The 17475-nt window shown below is 46.9% G+C and overlaps 1 protein-coding gene across 21 annotated transcripts in view; it reads left to right on the top strand.

Annotated features, from left to right (window-relative positions):
* The window catches only part of TTC7B (tetratricopeptide repeat domain 7B), a 245992-nt gene that overhangs the window by 165256 nt on the left and 63261 nt on the right, over window positions 1-17475 (top strand). For all 21 annotated transcript variants that reach the window (XM_070594411.1, XM_070594407.1, XM_070594404.1 and 18 more), the window contains 2 exons: window positions 8641-8757; window positions 15926-16023. In XM_070594411.1, coding sequence (XP_070450512.1) covers window positions 8641-8757; window positions 15926-16023 — 215 coding nt within the window. The remainder of the gene's footprint in view (window positions 1-8640; window positions 8758-15925; window positions 16024-17475) is intronic.

The following is a 17475-nucleotide window of genomic DNA, read 5'->3' as shown; positions in this document are numbered from 1 at the left end:
TGTGGACCGCACTGCATGAAATGGCTCCTTTCATAAGAATGTCAGACTCGGGCATTAGCGGAGGTCTTTGCAATGCAGGCAGTGTGATTCCAGAGGTGTTTTTAGGTCAAGCTGTCCAGATCCTTTCCGGCTTAGGTGCTGGCTCCAGGGAGCTAATAGGAGTTGAGATCAATGGCTGAATCAGGAGTGAAAAATAAGCCAAACTGGGGTTTCTTGAGGTGATTTATTCCAGCTAAATATGTCAGTTGTTTGTTTGTTCTAAAAATACCGCTAGAAGGATGGGGGAGTAGCCCAGATTGTTGACACTTTGACTGAAATGAGAAGCAAAATGTAACTGATATGGGATCTAGCAGGAGTTCCTGCCTGTTATGAAGAGGAGGCGGGATTAGGAAAGTAAAAGGCCCAGGCGAATCCAGAGACGGCCATGGACTGTGCGCAGCACCCGCCACTCATGAGCAGCCTCCCAACTGAGGATGAGAGGCTGCTAAGTTCTGCAAAGGAAGATGTCTGTTCCTGATACTTTCTTTTGCTTAATGAGCATAGTGTCAATTTTCCCAGGAAGCAGCAGATCTGGGATCCTGGGCTGGGAAAACGCTCACCGTGACAGCAAGGCCAGCTTGGGAGAAATGCCGAATGACCTCGCCAGACATGCTGGCATATTGTTCAGCGTCTTCTTCTCGAGCAACCATAGGCCTTAAAAGTGGTCAGATTTCTAGAACTTCCCTAGTGGTTAAAAACTCCCAGACAGAAGTTTGCCAGCGAGCCACGTGGGTCCGTTACTTGACAGGGCGTCATCCCCAGAGAAGATGCTCTTAGAAGAGCCGTGCTCTTCAAACCCTCCTCTCGTGCTTTGTTAGCAAACTGACCAGGAGTCAGCATGTGTTTCGGGTTCTGTAAAGGAAACCAGGTACTCAGATTTGATCCCTGAAAAGCTGGTAGTCTAGGGGTTTCCATCTGGAAGGCTGGAAGCTGACATCTGCTAGCAGAGTTCCCTTAGGTCAGCACACATTTCAAAAATGCTTAGACTTGATTACCTTTAGGCTAGGCAGGCACGACTCCACACGCTCCCTGGCATCTTGAGCCTGGCTCCTATTCACTGGTCTGGTTCTGGGAGACATTTGAGTTTTCGATCCCTGAGGAGGACACCCAGCGGCACTGGGTGGGTACTCGGTACTCTGCAGTCTCAGGAGAGGCCCTTTACGTGGGTGACAGTGTGAGTGGTGCACTGGGGTTGGTAACTGACCCTCACCAGAGACACCCCGGGAGGACCTGGACAAGGGTATAGCACAGCCATCAGGAAGCCATCCAGGGACTCCTCCGGAAGGAGGGGAGGCAGTCTCTTCAAGACCACAGGTGGGAGTGCCCTTCGTTTGTGAGCTTAATGTAAGTGGTTGATCAGAATTCCCGCTGAATTTAACAACAAAATACTCCAAAAATTCTTATAGGAATGAAATAAACAGAGGTAGAATTTCCTAAGTGTATGGGCTATGGAAACTCTTTTTCTTGTAGGTCTTTAGAAAAAAAAAAATCAGACCATTAAAGGTTAGGATGGAGAGTTAAGAACTAGAGAGGTGCTTTGCACGCAAGTCACCTGGGAATCCTCTTACAGGAAGATTCTGATCCATTGGGTCCAGAGTGGGTGGATATTCTGCATTTCTCACAAGCTTCCAGGGGACGCTGAGACTGCCTGCCCCAGACTACGCTGAGTAGCAAAACATTATAGGACCTCTCAAGGCCTGTTCCATCTTTGGATTAATTGGAAGAACCTGTATTTTTTCTAATGTGCTGATGAACAGCATGTCAATACAGCAATTAGGTAAACTAGATGATCAAAGAAATTATGTTTCCTGTGTAACAGTTGGGTAGATATATCATTGATTCTGGTGATGTTTATTGGACATTCACCATTAGTGAGACCCCAAGCAGTATTTGTTATCTCATGGGAGCGGTCACATGAACCAGTTCCACACCTCCCGTTCCTTCCAGCTGTGATCAGAGCAGCTTCTGGGAGGTTTTGAGGTCTCTACTCTGAGGCCTGCACAACCGTAAACCCAGCGTCATTGGCTCCCCAGACGGTGATGGGGCCCTGTTGCACTGCTGCAGGCCAGACAGCTCCCAGGCCAGTCACAGTATTGATTTTCAGCGACAGTGACTCAGCCCAGGATCAGAGGCTGCTTTTTGCAGCAAATACCACCTTCTGGGATTGGACTGCTTTGGAAACTCAGCCAGCAGAACTCCAAGGCTCCAAGACCAGCACACAGTAGGCCATCAGGAATGTTGGTAACAGTGTATTGAGATGGATTGCCTTCATGAAAGCAGTCCCTCATTCCCCTCTGAGGGGTTGGTTAGATGGATCGGATGGTTAGATGGCCCTTCTCCCTGAACAGCGATGGGCTGCACACACAGGCTCGATCCTTTCAGACTTTGTTCCCAGCTGACTCATCTGGCTTCAAATTTCTATCTCTCCTCTCCTAGTCACCACATGCTTTTGGCACATCTCTTTTGATTTATCTTACCATTCTGATCTGTGGCTGCCAAATCATCTTCTCAATTTAAAATTTTATTTCAACATACTTGCCCCCCCCCCCCCACCCCGCTTCCTGCTCTGTTATTTCTTCTACCTGGTGACAGATGCTCACTTTCCTTAAGGTGTTTGGCAGCCAGCCCACTCCAGCTCAGCTCAGACTCCCTGGAAGCAAGAGATGGAGACGATATTCAAGGCCTTCATGGCCACTGCCCAACTTAGGCAGATACCACGTGCTTTTCTGCACAGCTCTTTTGCATCCTGCCTACATTCAGCAGATAAACAAAGAGCGGGTCCCTGACATGCTGAACCCAGGAGCACACAAACACAAATCAGCACAAAATACCAAATGTTCAAGGTTCCTGTGATTTTATTTCTGAATCAACTGCCTTAAATGCAGCATTACTCAAGCTCATTAGTGAGGGTTTTTTGTATTAAGAAGAGTGTTTCCTCCTTGATGCACTTAAGTGCATTTTTTATACTGCCAAATAAGATTGAAGGGAATTATTACGTTAGTACTTCTCTAAACTTTTCTAATTTATTTTCATTGAGAGTTCTTCACAGAAAGCTTGAGTGAGTCATATTATATTCAGAATTTAGAAACATCTACTCTTCTTGCTTTATCTTGGGCCCAAGCCTTATATCCTAGATTCCAGACACCATTCCTTGAGCTCATTGTGGATGCTTGCACCTCGCTGCCTATGCCCCAGATGTTCCATCTGCCTGCCTGGAATGCCCTTCCCCAGCGCCCCCCCACCCCAACTGTGAAAGTCCTACTGCTTCTCTGTTGTATTCTGTGATCCCCAGGCAGACTCTCTCACCTTCCTTTGGTGCTGCCAAAGAACTTTGTCCATATGTGTGTATCACACTAGACTGTGAGCTTTGTGGGGGAAGATACCACGTCTTATTCCCTTTGTAGCCTCAGATGCATAATAGGCACTTTTAAAATGGTTGACAAAAGGATGAACAAATACCAATTCATCATCAGGCACATTGTCGTATAGGTAGTCAGCTGTACAAATGTGGGATGAATAAACAGATTACAAAACATATTTTATACATATGAGATGAGGAAGAAGATAGATTCTGCCTGAGGATGGGGGTCATGGAAGATGTCAGACAGTGGGATTTTCACAGTTGGGAGTGGTAGGGATGCTGGGGAGAGGACTTCCAGATAAGCAGAGCATAGACAGGGAGACATGAGGGTCTGCGATGAGCTCAAGGCATGGTGTCTGGAGTCTGGGACTCGTGAGGCTGGGGCCCAGGATACAGCTCAACTAGAGTGATGTACGAGAGGTGAGTATCTAGTGGTTGGGGCTGTTTCCAAGGGGGTCAAGAAAGTCTTCCTGGGGATGATCATTAGACATTAAACCTGGTCCTGATAAAATGCCACTTTGACACATTCCCTAAGGTGCCCAATGAAAAGTCATGATGCCACATGCTTCAAAGCTTCACAGGGGTGTTGTGTCTTCTTTCTGAGCTCTCCACTAAGCCAAACATACCTATTTTTTCAAGAGTTATCTTGGGATTCTTAAAACATTCCAAAAATGGGGTAAAACATTATTTCTATTAGTTTTAATAAAAAGTCAAATCTTGATTAACTGGATCCTTCAAATGACTAGAATTTTCTACGTGCCTGACTTTTGGGTGAGAGAGGCAAGTGTGGGCAAATGTGACCGTTTTTTAAAGAGCCATGTGTGACATATCCCAGGAGCAATACCCCAGAACCCTAACTCCTGTCTCCCTGCAGCGCTGCTCAAGTTTCAGGGCCATCATCTGTTCCCAAACCAGCAAGCCTGCCGAGTGTTCATGGTCTGGTCTTCCGGTGGTCTTTGAGGTCTTGAGAGCAAGGGCCTCTATTTCATACCATTTTTTATTCTATGTAATATCTAACACATCTTTGCACATTTGAGGGTTTTAAATATTTGGCAATGGATTAGAAAGTGCTATGTATCTTCATTAGCATCAGTAGAGTGGTTAGAAGATTTTAAGTCATTCTCCTCTGTTTCTTGTTCAGTACTTCAGAGTCAGATGGACTTGGGTTCAGATTTCTGTTCTATGATTGGTTGGCAGTGTGAACTTGGGCAAAGTACTTACCTCCCAACCTAACTTGCAGGGTCATTGTAAGAATTAGCGATTAAATATTTAAAGTGTCTGGCAGCTGCTGTTGTTACTGCTATTATTTCACTTGTTTGAAAGCAGAAATTTCCTGGCTTGTAGCTTATGATTCCACAGTGGAGAGCTCTTGTCTTTTCTGGAATTGCATTTCCATTTGGGAGAGTCAGCTCCTATTATTTAAGGCTGACTTTAGGGAGAGGATGCTGTTTGACCTGAATCTTGAAAGAAGAGTAGATGCCTGTAAAGCAGACATGGATGGAAAAGGCATTCCAGACAGAAGGGACAGCATGTGCAAAGACCCAAAGGCATGAAGGAGAGTGACGCGTGGAGGAAGCTGATCATGGCTAGAATGGGGGATGTATGTGATGGGCAGTGGGCACACCGAGGCTAAGCATGTGGGCACGAGCCAGATCATGGAAGGCATTGTATGAGATGTTAGATTTGGGCTATCAGTAATCTAGTCAGATTGATATTTTAGGAAGATTCTTCTCTTCTTCATTAATTTCCTGTAGGTTTTCAATGAGTCTGAACAAAAATTTTTTAAATTAGGTTAATGAACTTTGAGCCAGGTATATGGGATAGGAATAGACCGTGTTCCCAGCATGTGACTTCTGACTATACTTAGAGAAACATCTTCCTTAATCCACGGTTGGACTCAGGTGATGTGGCCGGTAGGTGGTCCCAGCCCATCCATCTCTTCTGCCCTCTCTGTCAGGTTGACACTTTCACATACTGAAACGCAGTCAATGCCAGTTTGTCCCAGGTTGTCTCGTAACTTGTTTTTTTGCCTCAGGGTTTCCTCAGTAGATTGAATCTATAATATCTTTGGACGTCAACTGCAGCAAATTAATGCTAATGATGTTTGTGTATGCCCTTCATTTCTGTGCTAATGTAGCATATACCCAGCCAGATGTTTTCGAACAGTCTTGAAAGGTGCGATCAGGGTTCAGCAAATATGATGACAGGTTATCACTTGTTCTGTTTCCGGTATTGTTCTCTGCCTTATAAACAAGTGAGGGGTGGGCTATGGTGAGAAGGAGCCCGGTGGCCTTGAGACAGTGCCTCTCCTGCTTTCTCCTGGGCGTTCGAGGGGGGAACAGAGTTGGGCTTGTCAGGCATCCTGCCTGCTGTGAAGGAAACACCTGGCAGTGGCCGAGTGCCTCTGCTGCTTCTCCACTGCCTGTGTTTCCAGCTCCTTTTCTCTGCCAGTCTCTCTTTCCTGCTGTTCCTCTTGCTTCATTCCCAGGTGCCTTTTCCATCATTTGTGCTCAGCGGTTCCACTATTGTTCTTCCTGTCTGGTTCTCTGAAATCCAGCCCACACCTTTTCAACTCCATATCCTGAGTCAAGTGTTTGAAAGCTGTTATTTCATGTTAATTAGAAGTTCTTTTTCTAGCCAAGACGCCTTGCACAGAACTGCTCCCCCAAGCTGAGGCTCAGAGACGAGCTCTGGCATTTTGTGCTTTGGGTACCGTTAAAGGAATTGTGGATAATCACTCTCAGAGCCACGCCACTGCCTGCAGTGCAGGGAACTTTCCCCACCACCTCAGGGCCCTCCCTGGGGCAGCCAACTCCCAGCCTGGCTGAGCCAGAGGGACTGAGTATGCCGCCCAGAGGATGTCGCCACGGTCCTGGGTGGGGTCTCCTATGGCCAAAAGTGCTTAGAACCAGCCCTCATCCAGGAAGTTCTCTGACGGTCTCCCGACAGGTCTCCATCAGATGCTGGCAGGTGACCGTTTGGCAGCTTCTCCTTCCTTTGTAAGACATCTCCCATTGACCCAAGTTTGCTGGGGCATTCTGGTGGAAAAGCACTCCCCTCACCTTCTGGACTCAGAAGACATCAGCATGTGTCAGCTTCAAGCTCCTTAAAAACTCCTCAATTGGGGCCAGCCTGGTGGTGTAGTGGTTAAGTTCGGTGCTTTGCTTTGGCAGCTACAGATGTTAGCTCAGGGACAGTCTTCCTCAAGCAAAAAGAAGAAGATCAGCAACAGAGGTTAGCTCAGGACCAATCTTCCTCACCAAAAAGAAAGAAAGAAAGAAAAAACATCCTCAAGACACCCTGAGTGGCTACCATTCCTTTGTCGGTAGTCCTGGAAAGACCTCAGGGGATTTCCACTTCTTGAGATGTCTTTTAGCAGAAGCTGAGCCCTGTTTTCACATCTGGCCTCACTCTTTATGCCCCCCTACTTATGGATCAGGGGCTGCATCCTCTTGTGACCTGGCCTGTTGCCCCATTATCCCAGGCTTTTGCAAACCCAGGCTCCAGGATGCTGCAGCCCTGAGCCCTCTGGGAGCCACAGCACCGCCTTGGGCATCCTGTGTTCCATTTGGAAGGAGTGGTTGGTGCTAACCCATTCCTGAGCTTGAGCGGTGACAGGTTAGGACCGCCTTCCTTCCATCTCCCATGGAGGAAAAAGAGACTTTCCTTCTCCAGAGGGCCTTCGAATTGGACCATCACATCGTGCGTGGTTGAGGAATTCTATCCATCTAACTTTTATCGCTAGAAACATATTTCTTTATCTTCTGTGGTTGATAGAGAAAGTAGTCAGTGAGAAAATGCTGATGTAAGACCCTTTGACCTCAGAGCATAATTTTAGGCGCTGTGGAAGTGAGGCCAGAGAGAGGGCGGTTGGGGTTCTTTTATAGAAAGGAAACACCACCTACTGAGAAGGCTTATTACAGAAATGACATTGGAATTGTGGTAAAGTGCCAAACACAGAGCCTGGCATAGAGGAGGCCTTGAATAAACAGGAGCTCCTCCCTCCTTTTGCTTCTTTTTATTATCATTCACAACAAACACCAGCCAGTTTGATACGTACTGAATAGAAAAGATAAATGTATAAAAGTGATATCAGTGGAAGACGTACTTGATGAGGTGTGGTTTTAGCTGAATTTAGGAAGAATTAAGGAGAGGCGTGGATTAGTAGAGATTAAGTTGGAGGACAGGCATATATATTCATGGAGTTACGAAGGAAACATAATCTTTGGCCAATGAGTTATATTGGTAGGAGTGGGTCCAGTGGGATGCCTGGCACAGAATGGGATGGTGAAATAGGAATGGCCACTGGGCAGAGTGTTAAGGGACTTGATAAAGAATTCTCACTTACTGTTACAGACAGTAAAGAATCATGGTAGTTTCTTGAGCTGGGAATGGAAATGATTTTTGGAGATCTTTATAATTTCTTGGAGCTGGGCAAGTCAGGGGACAGAAAGACCATTAGGAAGATGTCTGGGTTCATGCTGGGGCTCTCACAAGGGTAGTAGTGATAAGCCCAGGGACCAAGAGAGCTGATGTCTACAGAGAGGCTTAAATAGAATTTGGGACTGGGATAACTCTGAGATGCCAAGAGAGAAGGGTCTAAGCTTAGACTCAGAAGCTGGATGGAGGGTGAAGCTGTTGGTGGTAACAAATATAGGGAAGAGATAGCTGGGGTGATTATGGAGTGAGCTGGGGAAGGCCGTGAACAGCGGGGCTGGAGCAGATCAAAGAGGAGCGGGCCTTAGCCAGGCACCCCCTTCATCATGTGCCTTCAGGTCAGGCTTTTCAAAACTTCGGAGTTTTCACGTGATGAGGATCATGTAGAAGGTTTCTATTGTGGATACTCATATCACCTGAGTCTCATCTGCTGTGTAATTTTGTAAATAAATCAAGATTCTCTTTTAATGAATTTTTGAAGTTTCACAAATAGGTTGGTTTTGTTCTAAAAACAAAATCTCTGTGTTCTGAATAAAATTAGCCACTCTGATGCTCTTAAGCTGACCACAAATGGAACTGTTGTGCCTGCCTTTGCCTTGGTGGTGACTTATGCAAAGCCATATATTGAGCTGGGATTCTGGAGTCCTCGGCCCTGCTCCCACTGCTGCCCTCTGGTCGCCTTGGGACACCCTCTTCTAGAACGAGTACAGCAGCTTCCGGGTCTAAGCCAGGCCCCCTTGTTTCATTTTGATGGGGACCCTGTCTTGAGCTGTGTTGTTCTCTTCCTTGTCTCCCCACCGTAGACTACTGTTTTCCAAAGTGAAGCTGGAGTCACTCTGCCGCGGCCCGGACGAGGCGCTCCTCACCTGTAAGCACATGTTACAAATATGGAAATCCTGCTACAACCTAACCAATCCCAGGTAAGAGGCCAGCAGTGCCTGTTTTGCGTGGTTTTTGCCTGGGTCCCTGCCTGTCGGTGCCTCTCTGATGGGCACTTAGCAGGCGTTAGCCCTAGGTCCCCACGAGCAGCAGAGAGCAGTGCTAGAGCCTCACACACTCCATTTCTAAGGGGATTTTCTCGCAGCTGGTGAAGCCTCCACATCTTTCTTGTAGGTTTCTTTTGCTTTTGCTGCCACGGTGACCCACCAGGCTCAGTTCACAACTGGTCTCTATCTGATTTCTCTTAACCAACCAGCCCTTTACTTAACTCCTTTGACAAGTCTTATCATCTTTCTGGTGATTTATGGATAGACTAATGAATTATATATCCCAGCTTGGGTTCTTACAGTGCTGTTTAACAGCCCTTCCTTAGATAACAGCCCACATTCTACTAAGGAGAGTAGAAATCCCTGTTGGCATGATAAAGTATAATTTTCAAAAAGTTAAAATCATGACTCAAACAAATATAAAATAAGCACATATCAAAGATTTTATTTACCTCATTAACTAATGAGGGAACCAATAAAATGTTAAGACCCGTTCCAAGAAGAATCTGAGCATTAGCAATCAGCAATAGGCTGAAACGAATTTGCAAATAACTGCAACAACGGTATCTTATAGGACAGTGAAATGTTGTTTGGGGTCGTCTTTTCCACAAGGTGAAAATTGACTGCATCTCAACCAGACAAACTTCATTTGCCTTCCTGTCAGTTTCCTACAGGATAACTCTGCCCTGCAAAGCTGTCAAATGGCCTAGTCAGTCGGAGTCAGTCAGAGGAGGCCTCTTGCGGAGGCAGATAATCCAGGGGAGAGCTGCTAGTCAACACCTGCATGCCCCGAAACACACCTGATGTGTGTGGTGCACATTGGGCAATTTTTCCTGGTGTCTGTTTGGATTGCTAAGTATGCTCTGCCCTGTGAAGGAGTAATTTAACGAAGAGGGACCTAATGATTCAAATTAATCCAAACAACTGCTGATATACTCAGAATACTTCTCAAGTTCATAGCAAGATGTATAGATAGCCCACATCGTGCTCTTAAAGTCAGGAGCCTAAAAATGTGTAATTCGAATTGTAAATGTGTACCAAGGCTGTGGCTTGCCCCGTCCAGCCCACCAGGAGGCGGGTACGTGGCTGGTGGCCGTGGTCTGCAGGCTCCTGGCCTGGGGAGAGGAAAGGCGGGATGGGTGTTAGGGAAGCAGCGGAGAGCAGGTAGGGTCCCATGTGAGATTTTGTTTTACCAAAGTTTCTGCAGTTAAAAAAAAAAGTTCAACCGGACCCATGTGTATAATATGATATAAATGAGAACATAATATGCAATGAATATGGCACCACCATCATTGAAGAAAGGATAGGTCATTTATAGATAACGTTGGAAAAACTGGTTCACTATATGGAGAAAAGTGAAAACTGTGTTCTTATGTAACAACACGTACAAGAGTGAATTCTGGATGGATTAAACCTAAATAAGAAAAGTAAAACTATACAATTAATAGAAAAAAATGTTCAAAATCAGGCCCTGTTAAAGGGATGGGTCCTTGTGAACCGTCGTTAGACAGACTTGTGACCACAGGCCCCGTGGGCAGTGCAGCTGGAAAGGAGGGAGCAGGCCGCTGTCCAGTCCCACGCCCAGCAGGCAGCCACGCGACCCCTGGCAGAGCTGGAGTCGAAAGACCAGAGTCCCCTTCGTGACCACAGCCTGTGGCACGTTACTGTGCCTGGTGCACCCATCTTCCTCTTGATGAAAGGATAGCCAAGACACTGGCCTCTTCCCTTGTGTGGATATGTTCTGAAAATAAGGATCATTTTAGTTTTTTAAAAAAATCTCCTTTTCTAAAGCTGTCAGCAGAAATAGAAAATTCCCCTATTTATGTTCCCGAAAAGCCCCCCACTCCTGGCCTATGGGAAGCAGGAGGATTTGGGGGAGGGTCTTTGCCACAAGTGCAGCTCCCAGGAGAGACTCCCCCAGCTGGTTGCTTCCGTCCTGGAGCACAGCCCTTTGCCTGCACCCCCTTTAGAAATGAGAAGATAAATCCATCAGCTTTCACGATGCCAACTTTCCTTCAGTTCTCCACACCTCTCCCACCTCCCCACATTTCCTCCCACTTAGCAACCAAGAATATTGAATGTGAGGAGAAAAAAATAGCAGAACGGGAAAGCTTTTTAAAAATACTTAACCAAATGCCTGGGCTGTGTCCATGCTTCCTCCGTTTCCTGAAGGATCTTTCGGGGCCAGAGCCGGCAGGAACCCCAGCCCCAGGGGGAGTCTGGACGAGGTGGGGTGTGGGGGAGGCCCCATGAGTTCCCAGGAACTGTTCCCGCCCTGCTCCCAAAGCCTTGAGTGAGAGGGTGGTCATCGATCGGCCCCTTATTAAGGAGCTTCCTGTTTCTTTTTTTTAACTTTATTTTCTCTGGGATATAAATAAATGTTGCTCCTGTAGCCCTTGCCATTGTGCAAATTTAGACATCCTCCCCAGTGTGGTCGGGTAAGACGTGACCCTGGCAACAGAATAAAGCACAGAGAGAGGAGGGCTGTGTCTTGATGAGCGACAGCACCGTGCAGTTCTCCAGATAAGGGCAGCTCTGGGTCCAGCAGCCTTGAGTCTACGATCAGGTCATACAGGGTTTTAGAAAAGGGTAGAATCGCATGAACAAATGTGTGAGAAGCATCACTGCCAAAAGAAAAAATTATGAAAAAAAAAAACCTGAGCAGAAAGCGTCTTGGCAGGAGGCGGTTGGTTTCTATCTGGAGGAGGTCCGCAGTGACGTCCTGGCTCGGGGGCCCTTGGTTCTGCGAGTGCTCAGTTGAGGGAGTGGGGGCGGGGGCCTCTGCTCAACCTACCAGGGTTCCCCACTGTCCCCCGCTCCTAACTCCGTCATGAGGCTGGCACGGGCCTCCAGAGCAGCGAGATGGTGAGGCACAGAGGGAGACACGGGCAGTAACGGGGCCAAATTGAGGACAGACCCGAGTTTCATGTTCTCTGCCACTCGGCCCCTCCTCTCTATTTTTGCTTGAAGGAAAATCACAGTATGAGCTAGTTGTTGAACGGAGCCTTAGACAACTTGCAAAGACCATTCCACCTGCAGTCTGAGAATGCATCTCTTGCTGTGAGCACAATGGTGGGTGGCATTCTCTTGAGTGTACATTTGGCAAGGCGTTTGTCATTTCAGAAGCCTGGGTTTATTTCCCTAGCTCTTCAGTTTCACTTGCATTTAAGGGAGAAATCTATCTCCTGTTTGGCCTTCTGTCTCTTAGTAGAGGATAAAGCTCCCTCTTTCTTGTGCATACTGACTTGGCCATTCCAGCCAGTGTGACTTCCGACCGGAGCCTCACAGAAGGTCCCTGCAGCCGCCTGAACTGACCATCACAGCATGTCAGCAAGGGATGGTCCTGCCCTGCTCTGTGCCAGCACTGTGTTAGGCCGTTTATATATCTCAGCCCTTGTGCTAGCCTTGCCAGATAGCTACTGTTCTTTCTTATACTGTTCTTTTATAGAAAATAAAACTGAAGCTAAGCAAGGCTAAATAACTTGCCCAAGTTTTCCCTATGAAACAAGCAGCTGAGCTATGATTCAGACCCAGGTCTGTCTAACATCAAAGCTCCCTCCAGCACACATGCTGCCTCTCTGAGTTGACAACCACCTTCTTTTCCTTTATTTTTATTTTTTTATTGTTAACTACTTCCTTCTCCCTCTTGTCACTGCCACTTGAACCATCTCCATCATGTAGCCATATGATTGGAAGAAAATTTTTTCTTTCTGAGTCCTGTTTCAATCACTTACTAACAAACAGCATTTAAAGTTAAAAAAAAAAAGATTATTTTTTTTTTGCTTTAACCACAGTTGGATATTCGAGACCCCATGTTATACTAATAGTCACTGGCATTTTGGTGGAGCTTTTCTTTTTACAAAGTTTGGTCTCATTTCATCTTCAAAGCAGTTCCATAAAATGCACAAATGTCATATCGTACCCATCTTACAGATAAGGAAACTGAGGTTCAGGAATATTGGAAACTTGACTCTCGTGAGCCAGCCTTAAGAAGCCTGGAGAAAAACAGGAGTTCCTTCTCCCTCCTGCCGCCGCTCTGGTTTCCTATCCAAGGCCCTGCTCTTACATCAAGTATCTCTCGTGCACCCGGCGCTGTTTCAGCAGCTGGGAAGAGGCAAAGCTACATGCGACAAGAACTCCAGGGTTCTGAGTCCCAGTCCACTGCCAGCTTGCCTCTTGTGTTTCATCTCTGTTTGGCTGTGGGAAATAGAGAATTTCCAAGAGAAGATCCCAATTTCCACCATAACTTTAACCATCACTAAAATTCCCTCTGAATTTTCAGTCCTATTGGGGAACAGAAATTACCTGAATGTGTACATCTGTGTTTGTGGATATCTACAGGCTATGTACCATGGATTTGGAGTTCCTTCCAGTATCCTCTCCCTAAACCCTCTGCTAGCACCCCTGACCAGGATTGGTGTTCCTTACCTTCCTGCCATCCTCCTTGGGGAAGGGCTCCTGGCAGCCTAAGGCCAGGCAGAGAAGAGGTGTGGCACCTGGGCTGTGAGGGGGCAGTGGCTGGTCCACGGGAGGTGCCCAAGCAGACAGTGTCCCGGAGGGAGAGAGGAAGGCAGCTTTCAGGCTTGCGTGAGAGAGACTGGTCAGACTGAGAGAGTTACGGAGACTCCAGGGGTGGCCAAGGCCTCCCTGGGCCCCTTCTTCTACATTCTATGGGTCACAGCAAAGGCAAATCTTGATTGGTTAAGACTCTGCACCACATACATGAAGAACTGAAAACTGCTGGGAGCATCCAGCAAAATTCTCAGTCACAACCTTCAGAGTGGAAACAAAAGCATCTCCATTTTGAATAGTTAATTGTTGCTTATATACTGTTTTCAAAAGGAACTGTGGAAGACGAACTAAGGCCTCTAGTCAGATTTAGTTTCTCCGCTGGCGGAGGAGAAATAGATGCTGTGTCGTATCAGTGGGTGGGGGTCACAGATCAGATTTTGGTTTTAGTTGGGGTTTCTAACATTTGGAGTAGGAGGTCCTTAACTCAGCTTCCCCATATCTATCATTGCAGCAGAAAACTAGGAATAAGTGGTCTTCAGAAATTAGCCAGCCATATTAACCCCAGATGTACATTTATAAGTATGTGTATTTATAAGGACACCTGGAGTGTGCCCAGCAGTTATAACTCTTCTAAATGCTCCGTCTACACGACTTCAGTTCAGCCTCGCAGAGTTCTATGTAGGTAGATAGTCCTTCTTCTCACAGGGAAGTCACTGAGGCACAGGGAAAGTGGCCTTCCCCAAAGTGACCTCCTCATTAGGGACAGATGTAGGATAAGAATCCAGATCCCCAGCTGAGTTTCAGGGCCCAGCATCACCCATAGCAGCCAACCCTGTGCTCTGAAACTTGGTGAGATGGGAAGCCTGGAGGAGTAAGGCTGAAACAAACATTTCTGACCCACTTCCTCGGATTTGGTCCACCGAAAACCCAAGCTGATCCTTCCTTTGAAATGCCACCACCTCAGTGTGGGTCCTGGAATCACCAAGGTGACGAAAAACGTCACTATGTTTTGAGATAACATCCTCAGAAAACCTCCTAAGTGGGGAGCCATTGCAATATTCAGATCATGAACCCTTTGTAATATTTTTGTAATGTTTGTGTTAATACATACATGAACAGACCAATGCTAGAAATATTCAGTCAGTAACGTGATTAATGAAAATTTTCATGTACTTCTTTTGTGTTGTCTTCTGCTCAAACACATTTATTGTTTCTCAGTTGTGGAAACAATAGAATAGTTTCCAAAAATCATGTCTCCAATGATGTAATAAGTATAGGCTGACAAATAATCTGTACTCAAGCGAGTTCCCTTCCATTTCCTGTGGATTTCTGTAACTGCATCACTGGCCATGGAAATTGTAGGCTGCAAACCATATTAAGTTTCATACCAAATCTCGTTTATACCACTTTTAGCAACAGCTGCTTAGAGGAAGGAAATTGTGTCCCTTTATTGTATACTTTGAACTTCTTTTAAAAAATCACCCTGCGAGCCCCCAGATTGAAAAAAGAAAAAATGATTCAAAGAAAAGCATTAAAGACTCAAACCTCAAGAGACAGATGTGCTTCTTTTTGGAGCTTCTTTGATGGAATATCATGACATAGGGAAAAAGGAGAACGTAATTGTTTTTGCTTACAACCTTCTTAGAATCAAAAAGCAAAACAAAACAGGAGTCTGTATGAGCTAAGGTCTTTCAACTGTGTTTCATTCCATTAGGCCTGATGTGGCCTCCATGTGACTTCACACACAAATGGTGCCAAGCTTGTTTTGTAGGAACAAGCTGGAAAGGGGATTCAGTGCAGGAAGCTGGTAGCAAGGCCGGGCTGGAAGCTGGCGCCAAAACCCTGCTGTGTTCTCTCAAGGCCCGACCTTCTCCAGCTTAGGAGCGCTGGCCCGGGGCTGCAGCTCCAGCTCTGCCAGCAACCGGCTCATTGCGTGACCTCATCCCTCCTTTTCCTCATCTATTAAACAGGGCACGGAAGAGGCTGTGGCTGTGATGGCCCTTTGAAAAGCAGGGGCAGGGATTCTCGAATCCGGCTTCACATTAGAACCATCTGGGCAGCTTTGGAAAATGTGGACTGCCCCAGAAATTCTGATGTATTTGGTCTGGAGCCGGCCCTAGGCATCGGTGTTTTTTAGAAATGCCCCAGGTGATTTTTCCTATGCTGTGAGGGCTTAGAAACACTGATGTAGAGCGTTGGCTCATAAAGGCAGCTCGAGGGGGTGTGTTTATGGGCCTGATGAGTTCTAAGACTCCACAGCACGGGATGCCAGTCAGGTTCTCCCTACACGGTGGATGGAGAACCTGGCTTGAAATTTTCATTTTTGTATCTTATAATGACACAAAAGAGGCTAAAGATAGCAAGAGTCTATGGGTATGGTTTACGCCATGTTTGTGATATTGATACTGAAAGGCATCCAAGCCCAGGCCGAGCCAGGAAGCAGGATGCTTGTCATAAATGGAAGGGTGCTGAAGAACATCAAAAACGCACAGGAGGTGTTACTGCGTTTCAGGCGTCGGTTTTAGTTGATTCTGTTTCCTTCCCCCTGCCCACCTTTCAAATGACTGACATTTATAGCTGTGTTTTGCAGTGATTCTGGACGTGGGAGCAGCCTCTTAGATAGAACCATTGCTGACAGACGACAGCTTAATACAATTACTTTGCCAGACTTCAGCGATCCCGAGACAGGTGAGAATCAAAAGCCAGAGGGGATGAAATGGTGTCAGCGACAATGTGGGGCCTGGCCCCGAGCGGTGTGGGATGAAGACTGCCAGGGACTGGGGTTGGAAAATTCCTCACGCAAATAGGTTCACCTCTCAATTGAGGTGCATATTCTCCAGGGTCTTTTTCAAGCGTGTGTTCACAGTGGAGGAAGTAATATTACTTGCCCAATACGACTCTTTGAAATCTTTATATTTTTCTCCTTGCTCTTGGAGCCTGAAATTCGAAACTAAAATTAGATTGTTCCCATCCCCATCGAGCTTTCCCTCTGCTTTTCTGTTTCTCCCTCTCCCTTTAGATTTGAGACCTTGCCGAAGTCAAGGTTTGGATTTCTAATCAATTGCACATATGAACACACATACACCCAGCAAAAGGACCCTCTGGGGAGGCAGGTGGGTTCTCAGCTTTTGACCCAACTGTCCCCACAGGGAGGCCTGTAGCACTCACTGCCTCTGAGCAAATATTTACTCCTTGTTGTCATTTGCATGTCCATATTTGCCTAAGTACGGAGGAGTAAATATACCTCTGTCATTTCCAGAACTCCAAACAAGCAATTCTAATAGTAATACTGACTGTTCAGTGGCAATCTGGAGGACTGGACAGACACAAAATATAAGGAAATTCACTCCACTTTGAGCCTCAAAGATAGTTCCAGAGCATCATTTGGAAGCTGGTTCTGTTGCTCCTCCCTCCACCCCACAGGGGCCCGTGTAAGAATAATAGATCGCTGGGTATGCCTGGTCTTTTATGGACTGGCTTCACGAAAGGAGCCTCCACACCCTTCTCCTGCCCTTGTGCCAGGTCCCAGCTCCTGACCGAGCCCTTCCAAAGAAAGCCAGAGAGGAACCCTGGGGCATGCGCAGCCATCCCCTGGAAAATCTCTGCCCAGGTGGGATGGAAGGGATAGAGCCTCTGGGCACCCAGTGTGGTACTCCCCCAAGCCCATCTTCACAGCCACCTGAAGACTGTATTCCTTTGCTAGGCTCCCTTTTACCAGATTTAAAGTTGGCTTGAGAAGTCTAATCCCAGAATCCTGGGGCTCCTAGTTCAAAAGAGTGTTGGGCATTGGAAGGAGCGCCAATTGCAGATTACTATGGGGCTTGACATGGCTGGCAGCCACTGCTCAAAATGCGGACTAAGCCGCAGAGAAACACCCCCTGCAGTGGCCTGAGCCCTGGGTTGATCAGCAGTCCTTGGTGGGCTTGGACTGCAAACCAGGCAGACACTCTGACTTGGATGAGCACAGCCAAGTTCTGCCCATGGGTCCGGTCCTCCTGGAGACACTGTCTAACCCTCTTCATTGCTAGAAAGGGCAGGTCAGGCTGTCAGGACTAGCCACTGCAGGGTGAGGCTACAGGGCAGAGAGGAGAAGGAGGGGACGCTCCCTACCGCACCAGCGGCAATTTTGGCTGATTCAAA

The sequence above is a fragment of the Equus przewalskii genome, chromosome 25 (genome assembly GCF_037783145.1).
Source record: "Equus przewalskii isolate Varuska chromosome 25, EquPr2, whole genome shotgun sequence".
NCBI classification, from domain to species: Eukaryota; Metazoa; Chordata; class Mammalia; order Perissodactyla; family Equidae; genus Equus; species Equus przewalskii.
The sequence above is the reverse complement of the archived record's forward strand: the minus strand, read 5'-3'. Positions and strand labels throughout refer to the sequence as shown.